Genomic DNA, 27,871 nt, shown 5'->3' with positions numbered 1-27,871 from the left:
GTGGTGTGGCAGGTTTCTGGAGTAGGCTGAAGAGAACTTCCTGGCACAGGTTACGTGTGTCTGACTGGGTGATTAGTCAAGGTAGTGTGTTGGACCTGCTATTCAGGAACAAAAAAATTCAGAGGTTCAAATCAGGAGCAGCCTTGGCAGCAGCGATCATGAGATGCTTGAATTTAGGCTTCGAAGAGAACTGAGCAAAACAACAGAATTACAGCCTTGGACTTCAAGACAGGAGATTTTGACACTTGTTCAGGGATCTTTTTGGCAGGTTCCCATGAGAGACTGTGGTGATGGGCAAGAGGCAAACCATTTGATCCTGAAGGATGGTCTTCTCAAGGCCCAAGAATGGTCTGTTCCAAAGCACAGGAATTTGAGCATGTGTGTCGAGGAGACCAGTAGGTATAAAGAAGGAGCTCCTAACCAAGCTCAAACACAAAAAGAAAGTACATAGAAGTTGGAAGCAAAGGAGAAAAGTGAAGGATATTGCCTGGACGTGCAGGGATGGAGCTAGGAGAGACAAACCTCATCTGGAGCTGGAACCATTTCAGAGGGTTTCAGATCTTTGTCAGTGATCTAGATGATGGGACAGAGAACATCTGTAGCAGGTTTGCAGTTCATACCAGATTGGGAGGAGCAGCAGATACACTGGCAGAGAGAGGGACCTGCCAGGCTGGAGAAGTGGGCTGGCAGGAACCTCAGAGTCCAGCGCTGACAAAAGCGCAGTCCTGGAGCCAGAGTGACTCCATGCAGCAGTAGAGGCTGGCCGCCAACTAGGCAAGCAGCTTTGCAGAAAAGGACTTGGTGGGGTAGGCAGGAGGTCGAGGGGTGGGATTGTTTCCCCCTACTTGACAGTAGCGAGACTGCATTAAGACAATTTTAAGCTTCCCAGCACAAGAAGGACATTGGCATAGTGGAGCCCCACTGGAGACAATAAGATAATAAGGGAGCTGGAGCACGTGGTGTACTGAGATGTGCTGTGACTCTGGGAGAAATGAGTTTGATTATTCCTGAAGAATGGAAGCCTAACAACATCTAACAGCTCAGCCAGCTGATGGAGGACATAGAGCAGGGGGAGGTAAAGGAAAAGACTGCAAAAAGGGAATTTCTGATCAGATAAGAGAAAACAAGTTTCACACTGAGGGTAGTTGCAGTTGGAACATGTTGCCCAGGGAGGTTGTGAAATCTTGGAGGTACTCACGACACACCTATAGAAGGCCCTGAGCATCCTGGTCAAAGGTGAGATCCCTCCTAACTAGTAGGATTCTATGATTTAGAAAAATTGTCGTTCTGAGAGGTGTGGGTTGACCCCGTTGATTTCTTTGTGTATAGTCTTAGTATCATAGTCAAATTATGACAGTTTTGTGGTATCCTTTTCCCTGCTGATCTGCTTATGAGAAACAGAAATGTCTGGTATTGGTGGCAGAGTTTGACATTACAAACCAAATTTGATTAAAGTATAACACCACTTCAGTTGCACTATATGATAATTCCTCCACTGCTTTACGTGAATCCTAATTCCGCGAGAGTTTTAAAGACATCATTTATTGACCTAGGTTGGTGCTATTGTGTAACTGAATTCTGTCCAGGACCATTGCTGCATGAATAATTCCATTTTATGTTGATACTTCTCTGCCAGAGTTTGGCCATGGGCTATCTCAAGTCCGATAGCAGTGAAATGGGGTGGACAGGACTCTTGGTAGGGTGAGCCTCAGCAGGGTGGAGAACATCAGGAGTCTGATCGAAGTTTTCTGGAGTCAGCACATTTCCAGCTACTATTGTGCTGAAGATCTGACATTTCTATCCCGCAAGCGGTATTCGATTGTTTGAGGTTACTTCAGGCTGACACAGACTTGGAGATTTCAGTCGATCGCATTCTACTCTTAGAAGCTTTTTCAGCTCCCCTAGACTGAAGCCAATCAAAAAAATTCCCAGCTATGGTTGGATTTCCAACTTTCTGTTAGTCAAGCCTTGGACCCTTTTTGCTTGACCTGTCGAGCGGCGAAGGTTGGCTTTTTTCAGGCTGTTTCTCCCCTTCGAGAACATGCTCTGAAATTCTAAATGCGCCCTTTGGTGCGCTTGCACCCCTCCTGACTTTGCATTCATTTAAACCTTACGCGCCTTTTCTCTGCTCCATCATCTGGGTTGTTAAAAAATAGATTGAATGGTATGGAACTCTGCATACCCTCCTGGACACCCCCGTTCAATATCACCTCTTCCTTCTGACACCGAGAACTATTCTGTGTGTGATTTTTCCAGCCGGTTATGAATCCGCTTTTGTAGTAGCCTCATCTGGAACATATTTGCTTGCTTTTGAAAATGTTGTGCGAGGCAATGTCAAAAGCCTTCTTTAAATCAAGATATATGAAATACTCTGTTTTCCGTATCTGTGAGTTCCATTATTCTGTTGTAGGAGGCAAATATCATTTCTTTTTGACAAATCTTGGCTTCTGCTGAAAGAAATCCAAAAGTTGGCACTAGCAGGCTTGTGCTCTGATTTGAAAAACTTGGTTGCACTTATGTAAATTTTTCCATATGTCAAAATTACATAAATTTAGCTTCTACCCTTGTCTGGTTCAAGCAGGCAACTCGCATGTTACTTCAGGACTTATTTTGGATGATTTCACAGAGATAAAATGTAAATTCTCGGGCTTTCTCACTTCTTAGAGGTAATTTTGTAGAGTCTCTTGTATGCAGTTGCGTCCTCTGACTCAAGAACGTTTTGTGTTGTTTTCAAGGTAATACACTAAATATTTTCTCAAGCCGTGGCATTCTATGGAGTTCTTGGAGATGATGGAAGTACTTGAAAAAGATGCAGGGTGTTCTGGATGAAATGTCGGAGCAAGATGAAAAAAGCCCATTGAATAAGAGGGAAGGACTCGGGTGTTCTTCCTGAAGACTCTTCTGTTTCTCACTCAAACAGAAGCGTCTTCATGTTCTTTCTGTCTTGTACAATTTTATGTGTCTTAATGCAAGGAAATTTGAAAGAGGTTCCTGTGTTTTACATGAGTAGCTTTCAGAAGTCTTGGTATCCACCTGAGAAGAAACGATTTGTAGATTAAAACTGGATAGTGAGGCTTCAAACCGTTGCAGCCAGGAATTCAGATTTTCTGTAAAGAGGAAAAAGTACTCGAAAGAAACGGATTGTGGATCTCGGGGGAGCAGGAAACGGTAATGAACCTGACAGCGGGTCTGGGCAAAGGGCACCCAACTCAGCTAGGATCGAAAACCTGGTGAGATTCGAGAGAGCCCGTCTGGTCTCATGTGGGGAGAAGATCCAAAAGTAGGAAGATGGAAAATCCACTACGATCGGTATCTTTAGAGACAAGACTAGCAGGGGAATTTCCTCTCCCCTCAAGAATTCTCCCCACTTTTGTCTATCATATATCAACATATATCCATGTGGGTTGTTTTGCTCTTCAGACTTAAGGCTTTTTTTTTTTAATGTAAGCGACCAGTTGCCATATTAAAACATGATATTAATCCAGTGTTTATCACAGTTTATCTCCAAAGTTGTCTCTCAAATTTAGGAAACAATACAGAATGTTATGGGACGGTGATATTTGAGCCAAATATCTTCTATATGATGCCTGCCATTTAAGATAGTCTGTCTATTGGTGGCAGTAACTGTATTATAAAATCCAAGTTATTTCCTCATTCACCACTGTATGTGCACATAAACTCTGTGCACCCACATAATCACATGCATAAAAATAATTTGCATGTGAAAATACACAACTTTTTAAATGAAAGAGTTCTAGGATGCTACAGATACTACAATACTGCAAAAAACTCTGAAATCGATTAATGTAAAAAATACGACCTCAGTACTGGTGGTGTAATGAAGTTTTTAAAAAATAGTGATAGTGCTTGTGTTGTATGTAGGCGAAAGGTTTTGCGAACTTGCTGCCTCAATCGCTGCCTTGTAATATCAAAATGGCTTCATATGAATGATGGATGAACAGCTTGTAAGTCTCATGTTGAAAGTTGTGTTTCAGGAACATAAACAGCATCTGAAATTGCAAACTGACTTCAAACAGTGTTTTGTAAAACCAAAGCCAAACTCTGAGAATATTTTGTTATTGGTTGTGTATGCTTCATTGCTAATTTTCTGTAAACATAACAGTATGTTCTCCTCTTTAATGCTGAAAGGCTTTTTTTTTGTTTAATTTTGATTTTAATTTACATTACTTAGCTAGTCTTCCTCGATGAAAGTCAGCATTTGTGTTTCTCGTGGCCGCATGTATGTTCAAAATTACCAAAAAGCTGCTTTAATTCAGTTAGCTTCATCTCTTGACTCAATTCCTGTTTAAAAAATGGCCTTCCTTTATTCCCTTTTTATGGCCCCTGCTTTATATATAGTCTTATTGAGAAGTCGAACTGATTAAACTACACCACGTTAGATCTCAAACTTCTTGAATTTGAACTTCACAAAATTGGGACCTAAGCAGTTCTCATATTCTGCGTTCAATAGACTATTCATGTTTAAAGTTGGCATGCGCTTTAAATAAATTGCTCTAATTTAGATTAAATTAGTAATAGATTAATGTTTGCCAGTGCGCGGTGAATTGCAGGAAGGCATAACAAAATTTATAGGATGCTTTGATTGCGCTTATTGCTTTTCATTTCTTGTTTTATGACTGTATTTACAGCTGACTTGGCAAAGAAATTGGAAACCTCCTGAAGGTGTACGTACCAGACCGTGTGCGCCTTAAAGTCTGCGCGGTGCAAATACAGGTTACGGTGATTGCTACTTACACAGTTTTACTTTGAAACACTTGGACAGCATCACCTGGTTAATTTTGGTTTTCATGAGTGAAAGGAACGGTTAAAAGGTTCTTGTGTTTAAAGAAATTACATGTCATATTGTAAAGAGGAATAATAGGTGGAGGCAGAGGAAGAACCTCTAGGAGGAAGAGGCTTTGATGTCTTTTGAGAAACGTTCAACACGTGTTAATACGTGTTTTCTACCCTTCACCTGTATCTCTTCTATATTTATTGTACCACAGCGAAAGTGGAATGAACTGGGATGTGCATACGCTGTATGACAGCTGGGAAACACGCTCAAAGGCTTTGAGTCCCTGCTTCATATCGTCTCCTCTGGGCTATCCTGAATTCCCAGCAGAGTTCCTCAGCCCAATAGAAGTCTTCTTGCCATCAGAAAGGCTAATAAAAGCAAATACACTTGCTGTACTATCATTTACCGAATCCACCGATTGCATTTTTCATTTCTCATCGTATATTTTATGTACTTGTTGTTTCTGGCAGCTTGGCTGCTACCTGACTAGATAATTCATTGGCAGCAATTACCAGGAACCAAAGCCGTGCAGCTCTGAAACGGTATTAAGCAAATGCAGGCGTATTCTAGTTATAGGTGGAAATAAAAGTAATCAGGGTGAAGATCAACTGTAGGTATAGGATACTTTCATTGTATCATGATGCGCTTTTAGTGGTCTTTGTTTTCTTTCTTGTTTAGATGAAAAGTATAATGGCAGGATTAGCTTTAGCTTGATACCTATCACGCCTACCGGAGGCATTTCCTCTGCCTTCATTGTTAATAAACAGGGTTGTGAAGATCGACAGAAGTAGCCTGTATTTGTAATTGATCCTAGCCTTGGGTTGGAAAGGAAAAGATCAGATTTTGTCGGTCTCACACCAGAGGGGGGGGGAACAAACATGTGGATATGGTCTTAACTGGTTACTTATATTTCAAAGTTGCTAAATTATACGGTAATATTAGAGAGACCTGAATGCTGTTTGGAGAACAGGAGAAAGGATTGGCTTACAGTTTGGTTGCATATGTAATAGGATTCATACAGTTGAATATCTGAATCTAGGAAAAGAGTCTCTTTACTTCTGATGTCACGTATTTTTCCAGCAGTCTCGACAAGATAACCTAATTAAGCTCTATACCTATATATATAACCTACATATTCTTTTTTCTACATATGGTTTTATACCATAAATAAATCAAACAAATCTAACACTCATTTTTAATAATGTGCATTCAAATTTACCTAAAATTTCAGTAGCGTACATAACTGCAAATTGCCGCTGTTCTCACTGCATTAGAAATACCCTGGTGTGGCATTTCTCTTGTTGGCTCGATCGTTTCCCCTCTCCCATCTCCTCTCCCCCCACCCAAAAAAAAGAAACTAATAATTGTGGAGCCAAAGTCTTCTAAAGACAAATGGATTCTGTATGGTTTTCCTGTAGACACGGTATTACTGAAGGTGCTAAAGGCAGATGAAGGAGGAAGAGGAAGGTTGTCCCTGGGTCTGCTTTTCTGAGTCCCAGAGCTAACAGGGGCTACTCTGTCTCAGCAACGGACAGTCCACCTTCGGATTAGAGTCGGCGTCCTGTCTCCTTCTCTTCTCCAGATCATCTAACCTATAACGGCCTTTTAGTCGCGTCGATCAGGGGTTTTTCATAGCGGTCAATGACCAGAGTAATCTGTGTTTAAAATATTGCGTGTGTTGCTATAGGCTTTGTTCGTGTACTTTTGGGGAATAACCTCAAATTCTTGGGTGCTGTGATGCGAATGCCAAATTCCCAAGCGTCTCTGCTAGTGTAAGAAGTTATATTTTAAAAATGCTGATGGGGTTTACTATTCTGTTAGAATTAGAAATAGGAAGAAGCAAAAGAACTTTACCTGCCTCTTTAAAAATAGAAAGTAAAAAAATCTTTTAATCTTAATTAAGAGTTCATAAGATTGGCTTTTGTGTCCTTTACATGAATTCCCAACCATCCTGATACCTCATCTAGTTTCTATCAAAACGGTGGGTCTGAGGTAGCCTGTAAGTGGTAAGCAAGCAGCAGATACATATGGTCTTTAAGAGAGAAGTCCAGTGGAAATGAATCTAAAAACCCCATACCACATCTAATAGTACTGCTCTGTACATGGCTATAGCCTACGAGAGGAAAGGTGAGGTTTGCTTGGTTATCTTCTCTCCCTTAAAAAGAAAAGATAATTGTATCTGTCAACCTAAACGAGAGAAAACCAGAGTGCAGTCGTTACGTGTAAGAAATAAGTAGTGAAATAAGTAGATGTTTGATAAAGAGATTAGCAGAAATGAGTACAATTTAGACATACAAACAGCGTGTGCAGTCTCGTCTGTTGAAACTTCAGCTTGCCAGAGTTGTTGCTGCATCTAAAGTGTCAACAGACCCCAACCCGAGGGAAATTATTTTTCAATTCCAGGTTATTTCTCGGAGTAAAACCAGGTAGGTTATCATTCAGGTAAATCCCGCGTACTGCAGGCACCTCTGGACTGGCACGCATTAACTTCAGATACCCTATATAGGGAGATGGATATTTTATCCAGAGGAAACTCTGAGGAGCGTTACGGTCATTTAAATAAAATATTTCCGTTTAAAATCAAGGGTTATCAAATCTATCTGCAAGAAGGAGCATTGGACGGTAGCAGGAATTGCTCTTGGTCCATTAGCACCGCAGCTTGAGGGTAATTTATTTTGGTTTAGGCTATTACTGAGAAAAGAGAGAAAGAGAGCAGTCACCCAGTAGTGTTTCTTTGAAAATACATCCTTAAATAGTGTGGTTTGATCATAGTACCAGTGTATTGGTACTGCTCTGCCATCAGAGCAGTGATTTAGTCCTAAACCTGGCCGGTTGAACTTGTTATTCTTAATTATTTGTAGTGTTTACAGACTTGACAGCATCTGTGGCCCTGTTACCTTGGGTATGCAAACAGTGAGGGAAAACTGAACAACGCTACGAAAAACATGAAAGGTGAGATTGGAAATGAAGGCGTGGGGAAGCGGTTTGCTCAAGGTGATAGAATGAGTTATCTTGGCAGAGTCCCAGTGAAACTTTAGACCGAGGGAGCGATCTTGCCTAACTCTTCAAATAGGCAGATGGCTGCTGTAACAACGAGCGCTTCCCAAAACTACGCGGTGTTTTTATTAGGGACTATTCCATAGCGAGCTTGGCTCAAACGGAGCACGTTTGCTTTTGAAAGAAAAGCGTTGCTTTCCTGTTAACGAGATATTAAAATCAAATTACCAGGTATTGTTGCAGGCTCTACTGTTCTTGAGAGATTTTTATTCTGCATAAGAGTTCAATTTATGAATATTTACATTAAGAGGATAACCTGTACGGGGTTCTTTTGGGGCATTTACGTGCATTTTTACTGCCTTGGGTTCTATATGTGTATTTTGTTTAAGGTTTTTGACTTTGTCTCCTCAAGGAGTGGTCATTCAAAAAACCTCAAATCTTTTTACAAAATGAAGCATTCACTGCTAATTTTAAGATTATGCCCATCATTTTGCAATATGTAGCTGTGGTTTGAATTTCTTTCCAATAACAAAATCTGTTTAAAAGCAGTTAGTTTTAAACTCTTCAGAGATTCGTAGAGATACATTTGGCTCGCTTCCTTCTTTTGTATAGCCTGAGTCTTGTGATCAAAATTCATGCAGGGCTTTTTTTCTTTACATCCTCCCCTGAAACACTGGTATCTGATCTAAACCGTGGGCTGCTGCCTACGTCTCTAGGAGAGGCTGCCTTCCTCTGCGGACCCACCGCTGCGTGTAATGCGTCAATAAGGTCTGTCGCGCCTTTTTAATGGTTGTTTTATGAGACAGGAAAAAATCAAATTGTTTCCTCTACACCAAAGCATTTCGTCGTGAAATGAAAATGGGAGGAGTGTGCTTTATCAGACGGGATTTTATGACTTCCTTTAAAAAACAGGTTCACGGTCAGAACGTGTTTATCAGGATATTCATATAGTCCCAATTTATTCAGTGCCCAAGAGTGTCCATTTTACGTTAGAATATAGAACCAAATGAATGCTTAAAGGTCATAGTCACTGGGTATTAGTTAGGATTTTGCTTGTCTGTATTTTTGGTGAGCTTTTTGCAAGTAGTGTGCATTGAGTGAAGAGTAAATAACAGTTCTCATTCCCAGTGGTAATGTAAATGAAGCTAAGGCAATTAAAAAAAAAAAAAAGACATTTTTCCTGCCTGTTGTAGGCGAAACAATGTCAGTGTAGAGAAAGAAGTAAGCAAGCATCTCCGTTTCATCTTGTGAAGAAAATGAGGGTTGCTTTTGTTTGGGGCAGGGTCTGTTCCTCAGGATGGGGGATTGCATTTGGTTTTTTAAGTCTACTGGAGACAAAGTTCATTCAGAGAACTGTGTCAGGTTCTTGTCCTCAATTCCCCTCTGGAGGATAATTATGTCCAGGTTTATCTCCCTGAATTGGCTTCCCCATAGATGAATACCCACCACCCAAGGGGGGAGTGGGAGATGCTCCAGTGGGAGCTGGCTGCTTCTCCTAGCCCAGCTCCATCCTCCGACTGCACCCGCAGCGGTTGACGTCTGTGTCCCCTTGGGCAGCTCACTTAAACTCTTCTTTGGTTCAGGCAGCAGTTTCCTTCTAACGACTTTCCTTCTTCTAATGACTCTTTACAACCCAAAGGGCAGTCTGTAGTTCGGCCACCTCCTTTGAACCAGTTTTGGGGTCTGTCAGCGTCCCAGCGCCTTCAGCTGGCTTGCAGCCTTCGTGGAAAGCTGTACACTCTTTTTTTTCTGGACTAAAGAGGTGAATTGGCTTTGGGTCCTGGAGGCCATGAAGCCAGTACAGGGCTTTCTGTAGGTATTTATGTATGTACAGCCAGTTCTACAACGTGCGAGGGGCAAGTGGGAGAGGGGAATCTCTCCCATTCGGCAGATGTAAATTCCCAGACAACGTCACCTCCTTTTCCCATCAGTAATTGATTATGTGTTATAGTCAAAAGTAGTTAAACTACTACAGAAGTTGAAAGCATTGGCTTTAATAAGACCGGTATATAAGGGCGTAGGAAAAAAAAAAATGCCCAGGGTTGAAAATTGCTGGCCAACTTGAAGGTTTCTTTGGCCAGGTAGAGTGGTGAAACAAAAACACACTAAGGTGCTGTTGCCATGTGAACACATCGTAAGAAAAAAAAAAAAAGTCACTGGAAAAATACCGTTATCAAAGATTCTGCCATTTTTCTGTCCGTTTTGGTACCAAATGTCTTTCATATACAATGATAAGCATTACTAATGGATTTTCAGTTAATCGCAGCAAGTAATGTATAAAGCAGTGCAATATAAACCATAAACTCCCCCGGTGTTTTAATTTCTGAGCCCGTTGTCCCCGGTCTGTAACACACCACTGTTACACAGTCGTGCAGGCACGAGGCAGCCTTATGGGGTCAGTTCCTCAGCAGATGTGCTTCGCGTTTCTGAATGGTTCGTGCAATTTTAATTCTAGAAGTAATTTCAAGGTTAGTAGGCTTTATGTCCAGCTGGCCACAGTTGTGCTTTCTTGTAGGTGTTGGTCTGAACGTTCTCATGTGTTTTCTTTTTCTGACAAATTTCCTTACCCAGCAAAATCACACACAAAGTTCTGAAGTTTAAATGATCTCATGAAGCTCAATTTTGTACACAGGTATTGATATAATTTTGAATTTTCTCTGAAATACTAAATTTTGTTGTCTTGTTACAGTCATGTCAAACAGACCTAGATCGGTGTCTTACACCACGTAAACAGAGGTGCTGGTGGTTGTCGTTAGGAAATCCTGGAGATTCAGGAAATGCATGTTCATTATAGACAGCAGAAATTAGTTTAATACACTCTGCTCTCCATGTCTGCTTACTCACTTTTTCAGTTTTGCATGAAAGCAGCTCTTAGTAGAAGAATAGGGGTCCGATAGATTTCTTTTAATTAGTTTTTCCAAGGGAAGGAAGTAATTCAGTTATTATAACTGATCTATTGAGACAAGGTACCAGCTTCCGCATTGTGGCCGTTGGCCTCTAAGAACTTATTAGGGCCAGTTAATGTGTTTTTCTTTGATTATGGTCTCATGCAGGGGACTACTAGGAATAACAAGATGATGTCCCTTCTGTCATAAATTTATGAATTAAGGATTTGAAGAAGGTTGACAATTTGATATGAGTAAAAACACAGGGGAAAAAATAGGAGAGAAAGAAAAAATTTAAAGGGTAGTTGCATAGCATGGACTTACTAATTTTGTTATTTCATACTTATTACATTGCAACCAGTTAGTACTGTATGTTTTGAACACTATGAGGCAAAAAGTACAAGAGAAAATGAATGTTTTTTGACTATGACTCCTAGAAGTATCACAGCTTCTTAATCCTGATCAAGGTTGAATCCTTCTGGTCTGAAGCCGGAGGAATGATACCGTATACTAAAGCTCGAATTTAGGAAAACACTGCATTAGGTAAAAGTAAGAAAAATTAAAGTCTTGATTACCTTTCCGGAGTAAGATAAATAGCAATTTATGTGAAAAATATTATTTATCGAGTAAACAGTTTTCTCCAAATACCCCAAGTCAAAATTAAACATATCAGTACTGAGGTGTTTTTTTTTCTTAGGGTACACAGTTAAAATATTTAAGGTGTTTAAAGATCTGAATGTCCTAGGTCATGTTTTTTCCAGCAGCTTTTTTGGCAAAATAGTAATTTGCTATTTGTACTTGTAGTAGGTCTCTGTTGCTGAAATCAAAGATTTATTTATATTTAAAAGTTACAAATCCGCTCTGAAGTTCTTACAAAGAGGACTTTCTTTTCTTCTCTAATAGTATATATTAACCACTCCCTGATGGCCCACATTCCTCAGTTGTCCCCATAACTGGCTCCCATTGGCCAGGTTGATCTTGTTCTCCACTTGCTGCAGTATCTATGTCCTCTGAAGGTGCACCTACGTAGAAGTTTTCATTTCCATCAGGAGAGCACTCATGACATGCTCCTCACCATTGAATTGCACCTCAGTACTGGATGTCGATGGCCTTGGGATGAAACTGAACTGGAAGATGCACTCTGGTCCCTGTTGGGTGTTCAGGGTAAGAGCTAATCCAAAGTGGCACCTATAGAGTCCATACGATGTGGGTGCTTGGCTCTCAGATGGCTCGCCCTCAAGTGCCTCCCCTGCTGCCTTCCGACATAGATGCAGCCTCAACCTCGGTTCCGGAAATCCCGATGCTCTCATTTGACAGGCATTGTAACTGTGACTTTGGGAGCACTTAAATATGGCCAAGAATAGTCTAAATTTGGCCACTAACTAGTTCTTAAAGTGCTTACACATTTTAATTGCATACATTTTAACACTACCTTTATGAGGTGGGTTGTAGCAGTGGCATAATCATGACAGACAGTGAGGCAGCCAAGGCACAGGGACTCAGCCCAGGTCATTCAGATAAACAGCAGCAAAGCTGAAAGCAGATAACATTCCTGTTCTGCTTTTCCTTTGCGTAGTATATCCGATGGTATAATTGGAATGTTATTGCCCAAAGCAGGAGGAAGTCGTGAATATGCCAATAATGTGCCACGGGAGGAAAAAAGGAGGAAAAAGGAAATCTAAACCGGAGGGGCTGGACAACATGGAAAATATTTCTAATAATTAGCTAACCAGTAGAGCATTTCAATTACTAGTTTTTAGGTGTGGCATGTTTGACAGAGTTGTTTGTGAAAGATCCCATCAGCATCCTGAAACGGTAATGATGGACTAGCACCACGGACACACGTTCCAATTGTTTGTTATCTCGCCGCAGGGAATTACGCTAATAGCAGTGGGGCTCGTTTTTCCTACATGATTAAAAGCTGGGTACCACATTCGTGTGTCAGACTGAGAGACACCTGTAGCCTTTGCCTCTTAGACTTTACCAGTCTAATGTTGGTAAAATTCAAACATTGTGCTTTTGCCAGTGAGGGATTCAAGTTATAGATAAGTCATTGATTGTTATTCATTCGAGTCCAGCTCCTTGTGGGTATTTGGGTGCTGCCCAGAACACTGTGATAAAATAGTTGCGATAGTTGCTGTCTGCTCAGAAGAAACCCTTGGAAAGAGCTGAGCAACTGGCAGTCCAGACGTGCGTCCCAGTGTCTTCGCTCTGCACAGCAAAACGAGCTGGGAACCTTACGGTTTGCAAAACGCAGGTCTGGGGGGACAAAATGAGTCTTCTCTTACACTGGATCGGTGGGATTCATGCTAGAGGGATGGGGATGTCTTAGCTGGAGGTCTTGGTGTTGCACCTGGGCATCACAGATGCACAATGCTGCCTGTTGGTATCCCATATAAAGTATATGTACTCTGGGTAAAAATAATTTCTAGCGGCAAGTTAAGGAAATAGTACTTCTCTCATTTTTCTGCCTACCTTATCCTGTTGGTGGATTGCTGGGACAAACCCTGCAACAGTTGGGTTTCCATAGTTGAACATTACCTGTAGTTGTTCAGTAGTTTAGGCATCGCTCTGTTGCCCAGGTTACAACATAAGCAAAAGTTATTGTGCAAAGCAGAAAAATGACTGCTTGAAACATTTTCTTTGGTTTTAACTTATTTTTGTTAGATGCAGACAGATAAATCAACTGACTTTCCTCGTCTATTGATCCAGAATTGAAATTGCGTTGTGACAGTGTTAATGTATCCTCTCAGCCCCTGACTGCAGTGGAGCCATTGTTTAAGGAGTTATTCATTTTATGTCCGCTGTTTTGCTGAATGATTTCTTTCAGATGCTATTCAAGACAACAGGCTCTATCTCGACTGTACAGCCTTTGCGTGATGCCAAGTTGAGCAAGGATTTTTTTCTTGATTCCTTAGAAAAACACCAGCTCAGAAAAGCTGGTATATCAGCAGTGGTTGAAAAGATAAATCTGCATGCCTGGCATGCAACCACATCATTCTTTTTCCATGTTCTTAGCATGTCACTTGCTGAATAGACTTTTTTTTTTAACGATATTAATGTCAAACTGTGTAGGAGTAGATCTGCAAAGAATATTCCAGAGCATAGTTACTTTTTAAAAAGTGATGAAATACATGTTAGAAAGAAGAGACTTGTTTTGCATGCTACTTGTTACACCATGCTTAAAAGCTTGAAGTAATAAAGCTGCTCCCTTATTGGCGTTAAAACTAATTTTAGTGTAATTACTCATTAACGCAGCTCTGCACTGCTGAGCACTCCGCTGACACGGCTGTGTACAAATCCGTCTGTAATGGCACTCAAGGCATTTTGAGGAAGAATGGGGAAAAAAGGCAGGGAAATAACCTAGTCTTCTAAATACGTTCCACAGCTATCAACAGTAGCAAATTGCTACCAAGCTGGTATTTAATTGCAGCTTTCAGTGGGTGAGTTTTCTTGCCTATTCATTGCTTACCTTACCTGCACGATTTACAAGTGCTTTGTGCTTTTATTTGGTTCACAGTTTATCTTTCAGACGCCACGAGTTTTTCGGTGTGTTTGACCAATCTACCTATAATGCTGTCAGAAGGAATATTTCTGGTTTTGAGTCTGGCGTGAGGATAAAACTGGGTTTCTGTTAGTCTAGGAAATCTTGGCAGCTCTCCCAGACTCTTCATCGTGATGCCTGCAGGTTCTTCAAGCACTGTGTGCAAATCACTTAAGTAAAAGATGGATTGTTTTCATTATATAGGAAGGCAAATACATGAGTATGTGGGATGTATTTTAGATTAAGCAGATGAATTTTAAAAATTTGCCAGGGGAATAATTTTCCGTAGAGAAACTTCAGCATTTTGTTTCGACTTACTTATTTAAAAAATATTTGTATTACATTTTAACTAAATAGAAAGACTTTTTAAAGATGGGTAGGATGCAGCTTTTGCATCAAGAGCATGTAATTTGAAGCAGCTCACCCGACAATATTACCAAGACACGTAGGAGAAACCAAAGTATTAACGGAAGGTGACGGGAGGTGCACGGTTTGCATTTTGAGCGTGAATAGGTATCCCAGCTCTAACAAGACAACTGCTGTACTGGAGAACGGCAGACCGGTGCTGTTCTTCAGAGTTTTGTTCTTTGTAAGTTCATACGGTAGAAATTAATCCACAGTATTCCTTGAGTTAAAATGCACAACTGAAATGGTTATAAGGAATTCCTGTACTGAAGTAGCAACTGCCTGTTGTGCTGGATATGAAGTGTCTTAACTTTCTTTTTGAAAAACGGAGGCGCTTTGTATGTCAAGTAGTTTAAATACATGTGTGAAGCAATCAATCAAAGATTCACCAGAACGGTTCAGAAGATGCTACTTCAGAAGGCGTTTGGCTGATGCAGCTGTAAACCACGAGTTTGTTTGTATAACCGCTTCCCTACAGATTATTCCTCAAACTGTTTCATCATCATGAATAATATTATTAATTGTAATTAGTTAATAGAAGGGTAGGAAATTAAAGCGCCCTGCAAGGGGAAAATATTCAGTTGAAGTCTAAAGTGAACGGAAATATGAAATTTTGAAAAGAAATGGAAGTCAATCAAGCAGGCATTCTGGGAAAGATGCTGAAAACTGCGGGCACCAAGGAGGTGTTTTGCAGAGTACCGTGCCTTGTTCCTCAGTGGCAACATCATGTGGAAGGAGTGAGTAAGTCCATAGGTGCAGTGAGTAAGTCTCCAGTCCAAGGGAACTATTAACATGGGCTCAAATTTAAACATGGGAGAAGCCTGGCTGTTGTAACTGGGACCATAAATGCGATACTGAATCACACTTTAATTGTTATTTAGGAGCAGAGAGATGATAGCTGGGAAGATTCCCTGGCCCCGACGCAGGACTCCGCATTTGTCAGCGTTGAACTCTCAGGTTCCTGCCAGCCCACTTCTCCAGCTGGCAGGTCCCGCTCTCTGCCAGCGTATCTGCTGCTCCTCCCAGTCTGGCACAACCTGTAAACCTGTAAAAGCAAACAGGATGCTGTCTGTCCCGTCACCAGGTCACTGATGAAGATCTGAAACCCTCTACGTCCCAGTATCAAGCCCTGGGTGATGCCACCCAGGTAACCCTGGGCTGCCGGTTAGCCTTCACCCCGTTCGCCACGATGCTGGGAGCCTGCTGGGCCAGCCAGTTCTCCACACTCCTCACCATCCACCCATCCAGTCCAGATTTGGCTTTCCGAATTCCACCTCTGCATGCCTGGAGGGTGTTTCTGGATTTTGTGCCGTTAGCCATTTTGGTCTCTATTTTTGCTTCCTTTACACTTTCTGTTAAGCTTAAGCTGGGCCAGGAGTTCCCTGTTCATCCAAGCTGGCTTCTTGCCATGCCCGCTTGTTTTCCTGCATGTAGGAAGAGGAATCTTTCTGCGGTTGTGAGGAGTTTGTCCCTGAAGATCCACCAGCTCTCCTGGGCTCTGTTGTCTGTAAGGGCAGCTGCCCGTGGGGTTGCACATGCCCTGTGGCCATGCTCAAGTTTCTTCTCCTATAATTCAGTGTCTTGATGATGCCAAATGCCTTCCGCAGTTTCTTTAGGATCTTAAATTCTTCCATTTGGTCATTTCAGCTAAGGATGCCATTGACTATCAAATCTCTCAACAAATTTTCCTTATTTACGAATAGCAAATCTAGGAGAGCATCTATCCTGCTGGGTCATCCAGTACTGATGTCAAGAAGTTGTCCACAACACTCTCCGGTGTTCGCTGCTTTGAGATATGGTGATGTAGGTTGGAGTAAGGATATAGCAGTAACTGTAAGTGCTGGTCACTTCACCTAGAACCTTTTCTGCCCTGAGTTGCTGCTGTTGCTCCTTTGTATATCAAACAAGGCACCATCGAACAAGGGATGAAGCTCTGTACTGAAATACCCTGTCTGCAATAACAAGGTTTGCCTCGGGGCACAGGGGACCTGTCTCAGCCCAGAAGAAGAGCTAAAATGTGGTGCATTTCTGTAAGAAATCTAATTATGGGAACATAAAAATAGTTTAGATTTTGCAATGAATGTGAAATTAATGGTGTAGTGTATTGATCGGGAGGGAAGTGCTGAAGAATACATAATTGTGATCTGTGGCCGTCATGGTGTGGAAAGGATAATTAGGAAGATATTCTTGAGTACTTGTCTTTCTGTGATCTGTATGTTCAATACCAAAATATGTATGTTCCTGGCTCTGGGAATCTGGCAGAGTCCTGTAGAGATAGAGGTGTTGAAGTAATAAGTCTGGATTTTAGCATGAAAGCAAGAAGAAACATGTAATTGAAATGTAATTAAACTGTAATTACACCAGTGCTTGTTGGGGGAGTGAAACTTCCCCAGTTGACAGGATGGGTGGTATCTGAGAGAGGAAATGAGACGTGACTGAGAGCTTCAGGAAAGGTGGAAGGTGCGATGGAGCGGTAACAGGCAGACCGGCACGCGCGGAGGGCGGGAGGACATTGCTGATGTCCCCGTGGAGCTGGGCCTCTTTTGTGGTGGTCGTCGGAGGTGTGGGCAGTAGCGTTTCGTATGAAACGGTGAAGTGCCTCTTAGTTCTGCCCACTACTTTTATGACATGGTGCAAATCTGATAAAAGCAAATGGTTTGTTCTTCCACCATTGTTGGTAATTGCCTAAGAAATAGAAATGAAAAAAAAAAAAAAAAAGAATTCTGCCAATTCAAGACCTAGGTGTGAGATGATGCTTTGGTTGACGAGGGTTGGGGGTTGGGCTTGTTGTTTTTTTTTTTAATTTAAAATCAGGTTGATGTTGCTGGTTGACTTTTCAATGCAGCTGAGACGGTCTCAGTGTGTCTGCCTGAAGGTTTGCTTGTTCCGATAACGTTTTCTGGTTTCGTCAGGTTTTTTGTGTGCAGTTTTCGCCTTGTTTATCGAGGCCCAAGTCCACATATTCTGTTAGTACGTTAGGTGGAAATGCTGCAGTGCTCAGCAGAAGCGGTACTATTCCTGAACTTCTTTCTGGGCAAAATCTATGCCTTTTTAGTTAGATCCCATAATTAATAAGTGAATAAATGCATTTGGCAGCATAGATTCCCGTGTGGAAAATGTCATCAGGTGGCTTAAGCTTGGTAAATAGTTAAGAATCCAGAAAAATTCAGGGTATCCTGAGCTTTAGGGTTTTGTTACTAATTGTGCTTCCTGTAATACTCTGCGGTAATTGGGGTCCAGCTGCTCAGAATATTACTGTTAGATTTACTGGCTGGATTGCTTTAATAGGATTTGGAGAACAGCTATTTGTACATTACAGCTTGTGCTGTTAACTTGCCAACCTTTTAATGCAATAATCCTAGAGATTTATCCTAGCTTTAAAGTAATACAGGAAGACATACATGACTTAGCACCAAAAAGTTTGCAAAGTCTTCGTATAATATGAAGCAAGAGTTGTTTATGCTTGTTAACATCTATTACATCATTTTACAAAGATACTATGAGAGGGAGGAAGAGCATTGATGGAAAGACGACAGTGACGTTAGTGAAAGTTAGGAAAAAGTCTCTATTTCCACTGTCCTACCAAGTTGGTCACCACATCTTGCCACTGGCAGTAGTAGAACCCAGCCAGTTCAGAAAGCAGTTACCTTGTGAACTGACTTCAGTGTTTAATTGCGCAACCTGGATGAGTTTGCGCTTCTTAAGTGAATTTTGTGTATTCGTCTGTCATTTTTTAATGATTGAGGATAATAGAAATTAATTCTGCATGTTAATGGAATAAAGTAGGAAATTGGGTCTGGATCTATTTTTGGATAAATAATGAGTTGGGGTATTTTATTGGTAAACGTTTGGTATTACATCTGGTTTACAAAGAAATGAAAATATTGTTTGCCACTGGTATGTCCTCTTACGAAGTCATATTTTATCCTCAGTTTTCACCCTTCCCTTTCCCTTGCCACTTCCATTACAATGGAGATTTGGTCTGCTTGCTCGACAGTGACGTGTCCTTTACTATTTCCCATTAGTTTTCAGTAGTTACCTTTGCCTGCATGTCAGCCTTCAGTTTAATGGCCTTTTTTGTGTGTGTTCATTTTCTTTTGTTTCCCATCGTGGTTTTGTTTATTTCTTTTGTGTTTTTTTTCCCTGTTTTCTTTTTTTTAAACCGTGGTTGATGTTTGCCCTTCATATTCCCCAATGTTTGCACATGACAAGATGTTGCCATCCCAACATTACCTCCCACTTCACTGACCAGTGCCACTAATGACCATCTAGCACCAGCTACAACAGGACCATTGCCTTCAGCCCCGCGGGACGTCGTGGCCACCCTCGTCTCCACTCGCTTCATCAGACTGACGTGGCGGACGCCTGTGTCAGACCCTCAAGGAGACAACCTCACCTATTCAATCTTCTACACCAAGGAAGGCATAAACAGGTAAAGACCTCGACGCGTAAAACGGGTCGTGCTCTTTCATGACTCTTCACGCTAGCTTTGCTCGGGAGTGCTGTAAACCTTGAGTCTTTAACGCTCAAGGTCTTACAGGCTGCGGAGTCCGAGGGGTTGCGTTCCCTTCCCTCCTGCACCCTGATTAGAGGAAGCGCGTTAAGGAACCCTGTAACTATAGTCTGATTCTAGAGAGACCTATGTGGTAGGTGTTGGTTAAGTGTTGATTCTCTCCTAGTAATGCCTGTAAATAAATTTCATGAATGCGAAGCAGTTGTGAGTGTTTGACATATTACCCCAATGGTTTAGTTCAATCCACCCCTTTTTCTTGCTGCTGGGATCTACTGCTCCGAAATACAGTTTGAAGTTGTTGTGGTAAGTTTGAAGAAGTTGGAGCTAACAATCATTCTGAGCGGTGCTTAATTAATTGCGAATTAGCTTGCTTATCGGATTTATTACTCAAGAGAAAATTATCTACTTACTGACTAGAGCATGAGACTCAAAGTTCAGAAAGTCATTTGAAAAGGATATAAACTGCACTACTACTTACTCCACTCTTCCTTAGTTCTGCGGACAGACATCTCATCTGGGCTCACAATGACTAATTGAGGCAATTAGTAAAATTTTCTTTGCCTCACAAATGTTGTTTTTCTACTACTTCCTTACTTTAGTAATAGTCATTTTTACTGGAGATATTTTAAGGGAGACAGGAGAAAAGGTGGGGTCCTGCCAGCCATTCTTGCTTCTTGCCTCTCCTCCCTCACGTTCCTGGTTATAACCACTCTACCCGCTGGGTTTTTAGAAAGTAATTTGCTGGAGATGCCTTCATGCCTCTCCCTGTACTGCTTCCGAGGAAACAAACCACACGCCTTTCCGCTATATACAAGATCATAGAAATCTAGGAAATATTCCTTTTGGGCCAAAAAGCACGTGCAGAACCAAGGGTAAGAGGCATCTCGTTATTTGTGGTGAATAAATGAAGAAATTACAGGACAATCTGCAGAAACTGCTGTTTCCAGTTCTTGCACAGCAACCCTGCGGGCTTGGGTTATTGTAGCCTGCAGCAAGTTTACACAGCCAGCTACTTAAGCTGGCGCTTATATGTAAGCAGGTGGTTTCATTGACTTCAATGAAATCTTTGTTTGCTTAAGTGCCCTTCTGGATCAGGGTTCAGAGTAGGCTCTGAAAGCCTTTTATTAGCACATACTAACTATTTTCTCAACTTCTCCACTCCTCTGCTTTTTGCAAGGTGGTGTTTTTTTTTTTAATAAAGACAGTTGGTATCGCACATTTCATAAAGTGGTGTGGAAATACGGTGAAATCTTGCCACTGAACCTGGATTTAGAGAATGAGAACGATTAAAATAAAAAAAAAAACCAAAGGAAAGGAAAAAAAGTTCTGTTTACCGTAGTGATGTTACGTGGTACTTTTAGACCAGTTAGTTGGGCCTTGTGGAAACGTTGCTTGGTTACTGAATAAAGAACTTGATGAACGTGTCACACATACCTCAGCAGTCAGAAATCAGAAAATTTTGAAGTCAAGCTTCCATGCGCAACCCTCCTTTCTTCCTCAGCGTTACAAAATACTGCTGAAATGATCGCCTTGTAGTCCTTGAAGTATACATGATTGTGTATCTTCGCTGTGGTTTTAAGTGCACGGGTACCATCTCCTCATGCTATTACATTTTTGCCTCCATCTACTCTTTTCATTGCATGCGTTACGGGATCCTTTTAGTAACCTAAGCGTTGTCTCTCCTCGCTCGTATTTGAGCAGCCATCAAACTAGGCATTTGATTTATTTACCATTAAATCAGGCTTGTGAAAAACGTAGGAAGTACCTATAACATGGAACGGGTTCGCTAGATATTCCGACATCTCTAAACCGTCTTTAAAGGGTTGTAGAGAGTCATCTTCGTATTGGTCTTGTAGCAGCACTTGCCTCTCTCTGCAGCATACAAGGTGTGCGGTTCCCGCGGTGCCAGCTGCCTCGGCCACCGCTGGTTTACGTTCCTTTTATTTTTATCTGTTCAGTGAAAGGAGATGCTCACAGAAACATGGCAAGGTGTTCCTTAATTTTGCCCTTCGCGCTTTTTTAGAGGACTGCAAGATGACCGGGATGTGGTTTCCCCCTCCCCGTAATGATGGGGTGTTCCTGCGAAAGGCTGCTCCGTGCCCCACGGCGGCTTTATGCCACCGAGGGCTGCCCTCTGCCCCCGAGAAATTCTGTATTTCGCCTTTTAAACTCGGCGTCCGCTTGCAGGGAACCGTTGGCCCCTAAGTGGAATGTTACAGAAGACTTGTAAGCGGCGGAACACAAGGAATTAGAGCCAAGATGCAAACGCTGCCGAAGCTGCAGTAATTTTATCTCTTCTGAAATGGTTCAAGCTGGGTTTGGTAATATGGGGCGTCCGCTGAGGAGCGAGTGAGAATAAAGATCTGTGGGGCTTGGAGGTTCCTCTTTAACAGAGAAGGAGAAACTATCCATGGAAGAGGAGCCTTTCAAAGCGTGGAAATGAGCCGTGAAGGCGGCTTGTTTCTGCTGCTTTCACTGGCTGCAGAATGTCACCAGCTGGTGGCACGTCCTCACGTTGGCTTGATGATGTCAGGGAGCGGCTTTTATCGAGGCAATTACGGGCGTCTCACGGCTTTATTGTCACGCCTCTAGAAGAACTCAAGTAATCTGATCAGATACAAACTACCGTCTTCCTCAGAGGTGGTCTAGTTACGCATCCTTGCCCTCGGTACGCCGAACTTAAGGCAATCCCCCTGAAAATTGAGGGTATGAAAACTGAAATGTGTTGGGGAGGCAAAGGGAGGTTTATTTCTGTGAAATTCTAGACAAGCACTCGGGCAGAAGATCTCCAAACTTGGAAGATTTGGAGGAAAATGAGAGAAATAGCTAGCACCTTGCTGGCACGAGATGGTAAATCACACGTGTGAGAGATTCAAAGAATATTAAACCCCCGGTTCAAGGTAGTGTGCTCCAAAGGCAGAAAATGGAGTTTAATTGTGTGTAATCGCGCTGTCAAAACGCCTCTGTGAGCTCGGGGCCGGGCTCTGCGGCTGACGTGGCTGGCACAGCCGATGTTCGCTTCTCATAATTCCCTGATGGTCGCTTTTTGTTTCAAGCGTAACTTGAAACTTCACGTTTCCAGATTTAACGCTGGTTGCTGGGTTTGAACTGTGGGCTTTTTCCCTTAGGTACTTGAGAGCTATTTTAAACCTTAACTCTAGTTTACAGAGCCTTTTAATTGGGGATTAAACCGGAATGAGTTAGAATAGTCCTCATGTTCTGTAGGGCAGTATAGTTATTCATATAGACCATCTGTTTTGCTACCTATTATGCCTACCTAAACACATTAGAGCTCGTAAAAGGTGCTCAAGGCTCCCTAAGAAAGGGCATAAATGCGAGATTCATGTGGCACTTAATTAGATTAATCTCAACATCTTTTTAACATACTGTTGTGAGGGAAGGCACGGTTCCTAGTTATTACTGAAAATTGCAATACTTTGGCGTGTCTATTTATTTTTTGATAAATGTTGCCTTTCCATTAAAAAAAATTGATTTTGGGGTGATTTTAAATAATAACCTTGGATTGCTGATATTTTTTTTTCCTAGGTAAAATCAGTGAGCGCATTTACACTTGAGGCAGAAAATTCAATATATTTTGCATGTCAATGGGAGATGAATGTTACTCCACAGCTGTGAATCAGTTGGCACTTACTCTGGGTTTTCAAATACCATCATTATATCTAAGACACGTCTTAAGGGAAACTATCCGCTTGAAAATGTGTTCAAGCAAACATTTTGCACTAGCTATAACTGGGAAGGTTACTGAGGGAAAATATTTATCTTGTTCCACGCCCCCGCCCAGTTTCACTCTGTGGTGGGTATGATATTTCTTTAGCGGTTGTTTCGCTTCTGTGTCAGCTTCTGTCTTGCAAAAAAATACTTCACAAACGTTAAAAGAAGAGACATTTTTAATTCAAATATGCTATAACGACGCTGCTCAGTTAATGGTGGAAATTGATAAAAATCTGCAATGAAGCTGTTTATGCAATGTCATTTTAGCTCAGCTTTCATGAAGGAGAATATTCTAGAAAATGTGTTTAAATAGATCTTTAGTTACAGTAAGTGTCTTGTTTCCCTCCGTGTAGATACAGTATAATAGCGCAGAAATAACGGGGATTTCAAAACGTTTTCAACAGGGTTATGCTGAATCGACCGTACCCGTTGATTTACAAAGAAATAAATTAAAAATGGGGATTTTGGCATCTTATTTCTGGGATAGAAACTAAAACCTAATGGCTGGAAGGTAGGAAAGGGGAGCCGGTGGAAAAATTTTGTCTGGGCTTCTGCATTGAAAAGGGTTTCTTAGCAGCTAATCATCGGGATGAGAATCGCCTGCCCTCTGCTGTAGAGCTAACCGAAGTCTAGCAGACAAAAGGGAAAGAACTGAATCCAAAGCAGCCACGTTTTCCCGTTATTTTCTCAGTGGGGAAGTTTTTGGTTTCTTCTTTTGTAATACTTACTGCTTTTAGTTGCGTTTACAGGGTGGGACAGCATGTAGGTGTCATTACCCGAAGGTAGCTCCGGGAGAGTTCGCGTGACAACAGCGACGTGTAGGAAATAAAGCCTGTAGCTCGTCGATGATTAATCTTTTGATCTTCCCCTCAATCCCGAGCCCGACAAGAACCGATCGAGGTTCCTGAACCACGTTCGGCGCGAGACCCGTGCTCCCACGGGGGGGAAGCGGCAGGTTCCCCCGTGACTGGGGTCGCTAAATGCAGGGCAGTGATCCTCCTGGTCGCCTCGGCGCGGAGAGCGTCTTCCCGTACGGTCAACCGCTGCCGAGGGATGGTGTCTGCTCGCGCGTCAGAGGGAGCGAGAGCGGTGGAGACGACGGGCAGACTCCGCTACTTGTGTGGTAATCGCCGAAATGCCACAGCTGTCTGCCTGGGTGGGTGGGAGTCAGAGCCCCTGGATGTTTTTAAAAAAATCTAAATATTAGGCAGCAACTAAGTAAAGTTTAGAGGTAGAAGAATACATTAAAACAGCTTCTTCGACAAACACACAAAAAGCAGCCCCACAATATTAACAAAAATGCCTTCCATCTCGCCGGACTCTGTGTATGCTGCTCAAATATTTTTTCTTCTGGCTTCAGAGTAGTAGGATAAACTGTCACTGTGAATTATCACATGCTGTTACGAGAATAACAAAGAAACTACTTAGAATTTTGTCATGTCGAGTCTAATTTATTTTTTTACTTCAGTGCGTTTCTTTTTTTCAAGGAGAAGTTACAAAATTAGAAGCTGTTTGTCACCAGGAATTTTGGCATATTACTGTTTTATTGCGTAGTCAGCACAGTATAAATAACCACATCATTAACACGTTCGATACATTCAAACAGGATATGTCTTAGGTTTGTTCCAAGCAGCAGCTATCTCTTTATTTACCCCTCAAAAACCCTCTTACTAATCAGCGATTCTTTCCGTGCCCAACCCTTTTGTTTCCGAAAGGGAACGCGTTGAAAATACAAGTCGTGCTGGAGAGACACAAGTGACCATCCAAAACCTGATGCCAGAAACAGTTTATGTCTTTCGAGTTGTGGCTCAGAACAAGCACGGCCCCGGAGAGAGCTCGGTACCGCTGAAGGTGGCAACTCAGCCTGAGGGTAAGCCGTAATCGTTTCGAGTCGTCGTCTTATTTTTTGTTTGTTTTTTCCCAGTTGTGATCTTTCCCAGAATCCGTTGATATTCTTCAACGTTGCACCTGCAGACCATAGTTTCAAAATGATTTGCCAGGTTACCCTGTTGGTATGCTTATATGATTTATTCTTGCCCTTAAGAAGAACTGGTAAGACGTTCCTCGGTAAATCCTCTAAACTTTCTGTTTTAAAAGGAATACTTTTAAATTGTCATTAGCTGAAAGGGGGGAAAAAAAGAAAACTTTTAAGAAAATGCAAAGGGTGTGATTTGTTAGGATTGTGCAGGACAAAATGGATCTGACCCAGGGAGCAGGATCTCCTTCAGAAATTTGGTCCCACCTTTACACCCCTCCAGTGAATCCATGTAAAATGCTGAAACATGAAAAAATACCCATCTTTTAACTGGAGTTGATTAATAGTGAAGTTGACGCTAAAATAATTAGCTACCGAAAACGTTAACGGTTAGGCTTGGTGACTAGCGGAGTTTCATGCTTGCATTTTAGTTCAGCTTCCTGGGCCAGCACCCAATATCCGAGCGTACGCCACTTCGCCCACCTCCGTTACCGTCAGCTGGGAGACGCCGTTGTCGGGCAATGGAGAAATCCAGAACTACAAGCTCTATTACATGGAGAAGGGACAGGACGCTGAACAGGTACAGAGCCGGGCTCTTCCTGCACGATGTACAATGCCATTAACAGCCTTTTTTCTTTTATTATGTTTTTACCTTTAAATTTCTAGAAACACCTTGTGAAGTGTTCGTTTTTCTGATGGACCGAATCCCTTTAGCCTATAATATAGAAATATTTCAAATTAAAAATCCAGCATGGCTTGGAATTGAAGCAATATTTTATACGATGGCTTGTTTAGATATTCGTCGGCATCAAGAAGCATTTGGGGATGTCCATCATATCACAAGAGGAAAACTCAAAAAATAGCTACAGCACTATTTAACAGTCCTGCTTCGGCTAGCGTAAAGGATGCTTGCGTAGTTTTTATTAGGTTGGCTGGTTTTATTTTAGTGAAGTAGGCTAATTACTGATTTTAGTGTCATCCTTGATCCCAACTGTTCTTGCTTTTTGACTTCTTTGATCCAGTGATTGATGTTTTGATAGTGGTGCCTAATTGATTAAATTTTCTTACATTTCTGCTGGAGGAATCCAGTATGTTCTGTGCAAGTACAGGTTGCCACCTGAGAATCACCACAACTTCAGGAGGATTGATCCCAGTCATTTAATTTCCCATCCAATGGCATATCAATATGAGTCCAGCTTTAAAAAAAACTAAGGGAAGAATATTTTTGTTAGTAGGTACAATAATTTTTAAATAGGAGGTTTTTAAATAGGAATGTTGGATTCCTCAGCTAAAATTACCATTTCTACTTCTGCATCCCACTATTCCAAAATAGAATAATAGTTTTTGCTCATAGGCAAGTTTGTCAGATCCCTGTTAATTTACAGAATCAGTGTCCGTGTTCTGATTTACATTGGAGGGGTAGAATTTTCTCGTGCAAGCTCCCTGTTAGCATCTTTATGAGTCCTGGCTGTCCATGAACTGTGGGTTTGATCTGCGGGCACTACAGACGCAGATTTTTTACTTTATTACCGTGCTGCGAGTCTAAGACGTTTATAACAGTTGCAGACCTGATTGTGACCTTGACTTGTATGTGCGTTTGTTTATGAACAGGATGTTGATGTCGGAGGACTCTCCTACACCATTAACGGATTAAAGAAATACACAGAGTATAGTTTCCGAGTGGTAGCTTACAATAAACACGGTCCTGGAGTCTCGACCCAAGATGTTGTTGTACGAACGCTGTCAGATGGTAAGCTGCTTTATTCCAATTTTTTTTTCTTTTCAGGTCATTTCCTTTAAGTGAATTTTTAACCAGAAAGACTTCTATGGTTTTTGTTCATTGTTGCCCTGTTTTATTAATAAGGTAGTTGTTGCGTATGGCCATGCATGCTGAAAGTTCCCCCGGAGGCTTTCCAAATTAGGTGAAGGAAAATTACTTTACCTGATTCTGATTATGAAACAACGGTCTCCTTCAGTTCAACATCAGTAGTTTATTTCATGGGTTATTGAGTCTACAAAGTATTAAGAGTGGACAGAAACACAATTATATTGAAGGCAACAGCTCCAAATTATTTTTTAGCTTCTATAATATTTTTACATACGAGCAGACTTTTGCTTTTGGAGTGTTTTTATTTTAATTGTGGTCATATGGGAGAAGTCTTTGTTTGGACTCCAGCACAAATACTATTACATGAGTTGCATGTAACAATGAAAGCAGGAAGCAGTAACAGTATTTTCTATAAGGCAAATAAAGAGGTAACGTCAGCAAATACAGGTAAGATATATGAATAATTGTAGAATGATCAGAGTTAACGTTAACTTTTATTTTGTATAGAGGAGTTTGTTTATATATAAGAACAGTCAGACCAAAAGTGAGCCCAGCCTGGAATCCTCTCTCCAGGAGTGACCAAAAGCAGAACAGATGAGCAGGGAGGACTACTGTCCCAAATTCTCTCTATGTCTAAAAGTTTGTTTCGCTGGGACTTCTTGACTCTGCAGTGGTTTCCTTGTATTTACTAATGCAGTTTCTCTTCCGTGGAACACTGTCAGCACCCTCTTTAACCCGTGTCAGCTTTTATCATCCCCAACATCAAGTGGACAAAGATTCTACAAAAAAATTTCCTATGAAAAATCAGCCCCTGTTGTCCGTCTTGAACCTGCCGTACGTTAGCGTCATTTGTTGCCTAGAGCTGTACTGCCTGGAAGAGTGAATAATGCGCGGCCACCAGCCCACTCTGTCCAGCTCCTCACTTTCTAGACCTTTGCTGTATTCTCCCTCATTCATCTCTCTTTCCGGATTCAAAAGTCACAGAAATGGTTAGCCGTCTCTTTTGCGGAAGCTGTTTCAAACTTCAGTGCCCTTTTCTGACCTTCTTTCTAGGTTTCTTTCCTCCTGAGTGCTTTTAAAAATGGAGGTGGGGGGACCAAAACTGTGTCAGAGATGTGTGTAATTACTAGCATTTGACTGATTTTTTTGGGGTAGGCTCATCTTGGAATTGGCCTGCTTAGAGCCATCGTTTTGCAC

The 27,871-nt window shown here is 41.6% G+C and overlaps 1 protein-coding gene across 2 annotated transcripts in view; it reads left to right on the top strand.

Annotated features, from left to right (window-relative positions):
* NEO1 (neogenin 1) overlaps window positions 1-27,871 on the top strand; it is a 141,907-nt gene that overhangs the window by 72,327 nt on the left and 41,709 nt on the right. For both annotated transcript variants that reach the window (XM_010291935.1, XM_010291936.1), the window contains exons 7-10: window positions 18,839-19,058; window positions 24,587-24,741; window positions 25,278-25,426; window positions 26,458-26,596. In XM_010291935.1, the coding sequence (XP_010290237.1) occupies window positions 18,839-19,058; window positions 24,587-24,741; window positions 25,278-25,426; window positions 26,458-26,596 (663 nt within the window). The remainder of the gene's footprint in view (window positions 1-18,838; window positions 19,059-24,586; window positions 24,742-25,277; window positions 25,427-26,457; window positions 26,597-27,871) is intronic.

This window comes from Phaethon lepturus, unplaced genomic scaffold, assembly GCF_000687285.1.
Source record: "Phaethon lepturus isolate BGI_N335 unplaced genomic scaffold, ASM68728v1 scaffold20547, whole genome shotgun sequence".
NCBI classification, from domain to species: domain Eukaryota; kingdom Metazoa; phylum Chordata; class Aves; order Phaethontiformes; family Phaethontidae; genus Phaethon; species Phaethon lepturus.
Note: the sequence above shows the minus strand (reverse complement) of the source record. Positions and strands in the feature narration are given on the sequence as shown.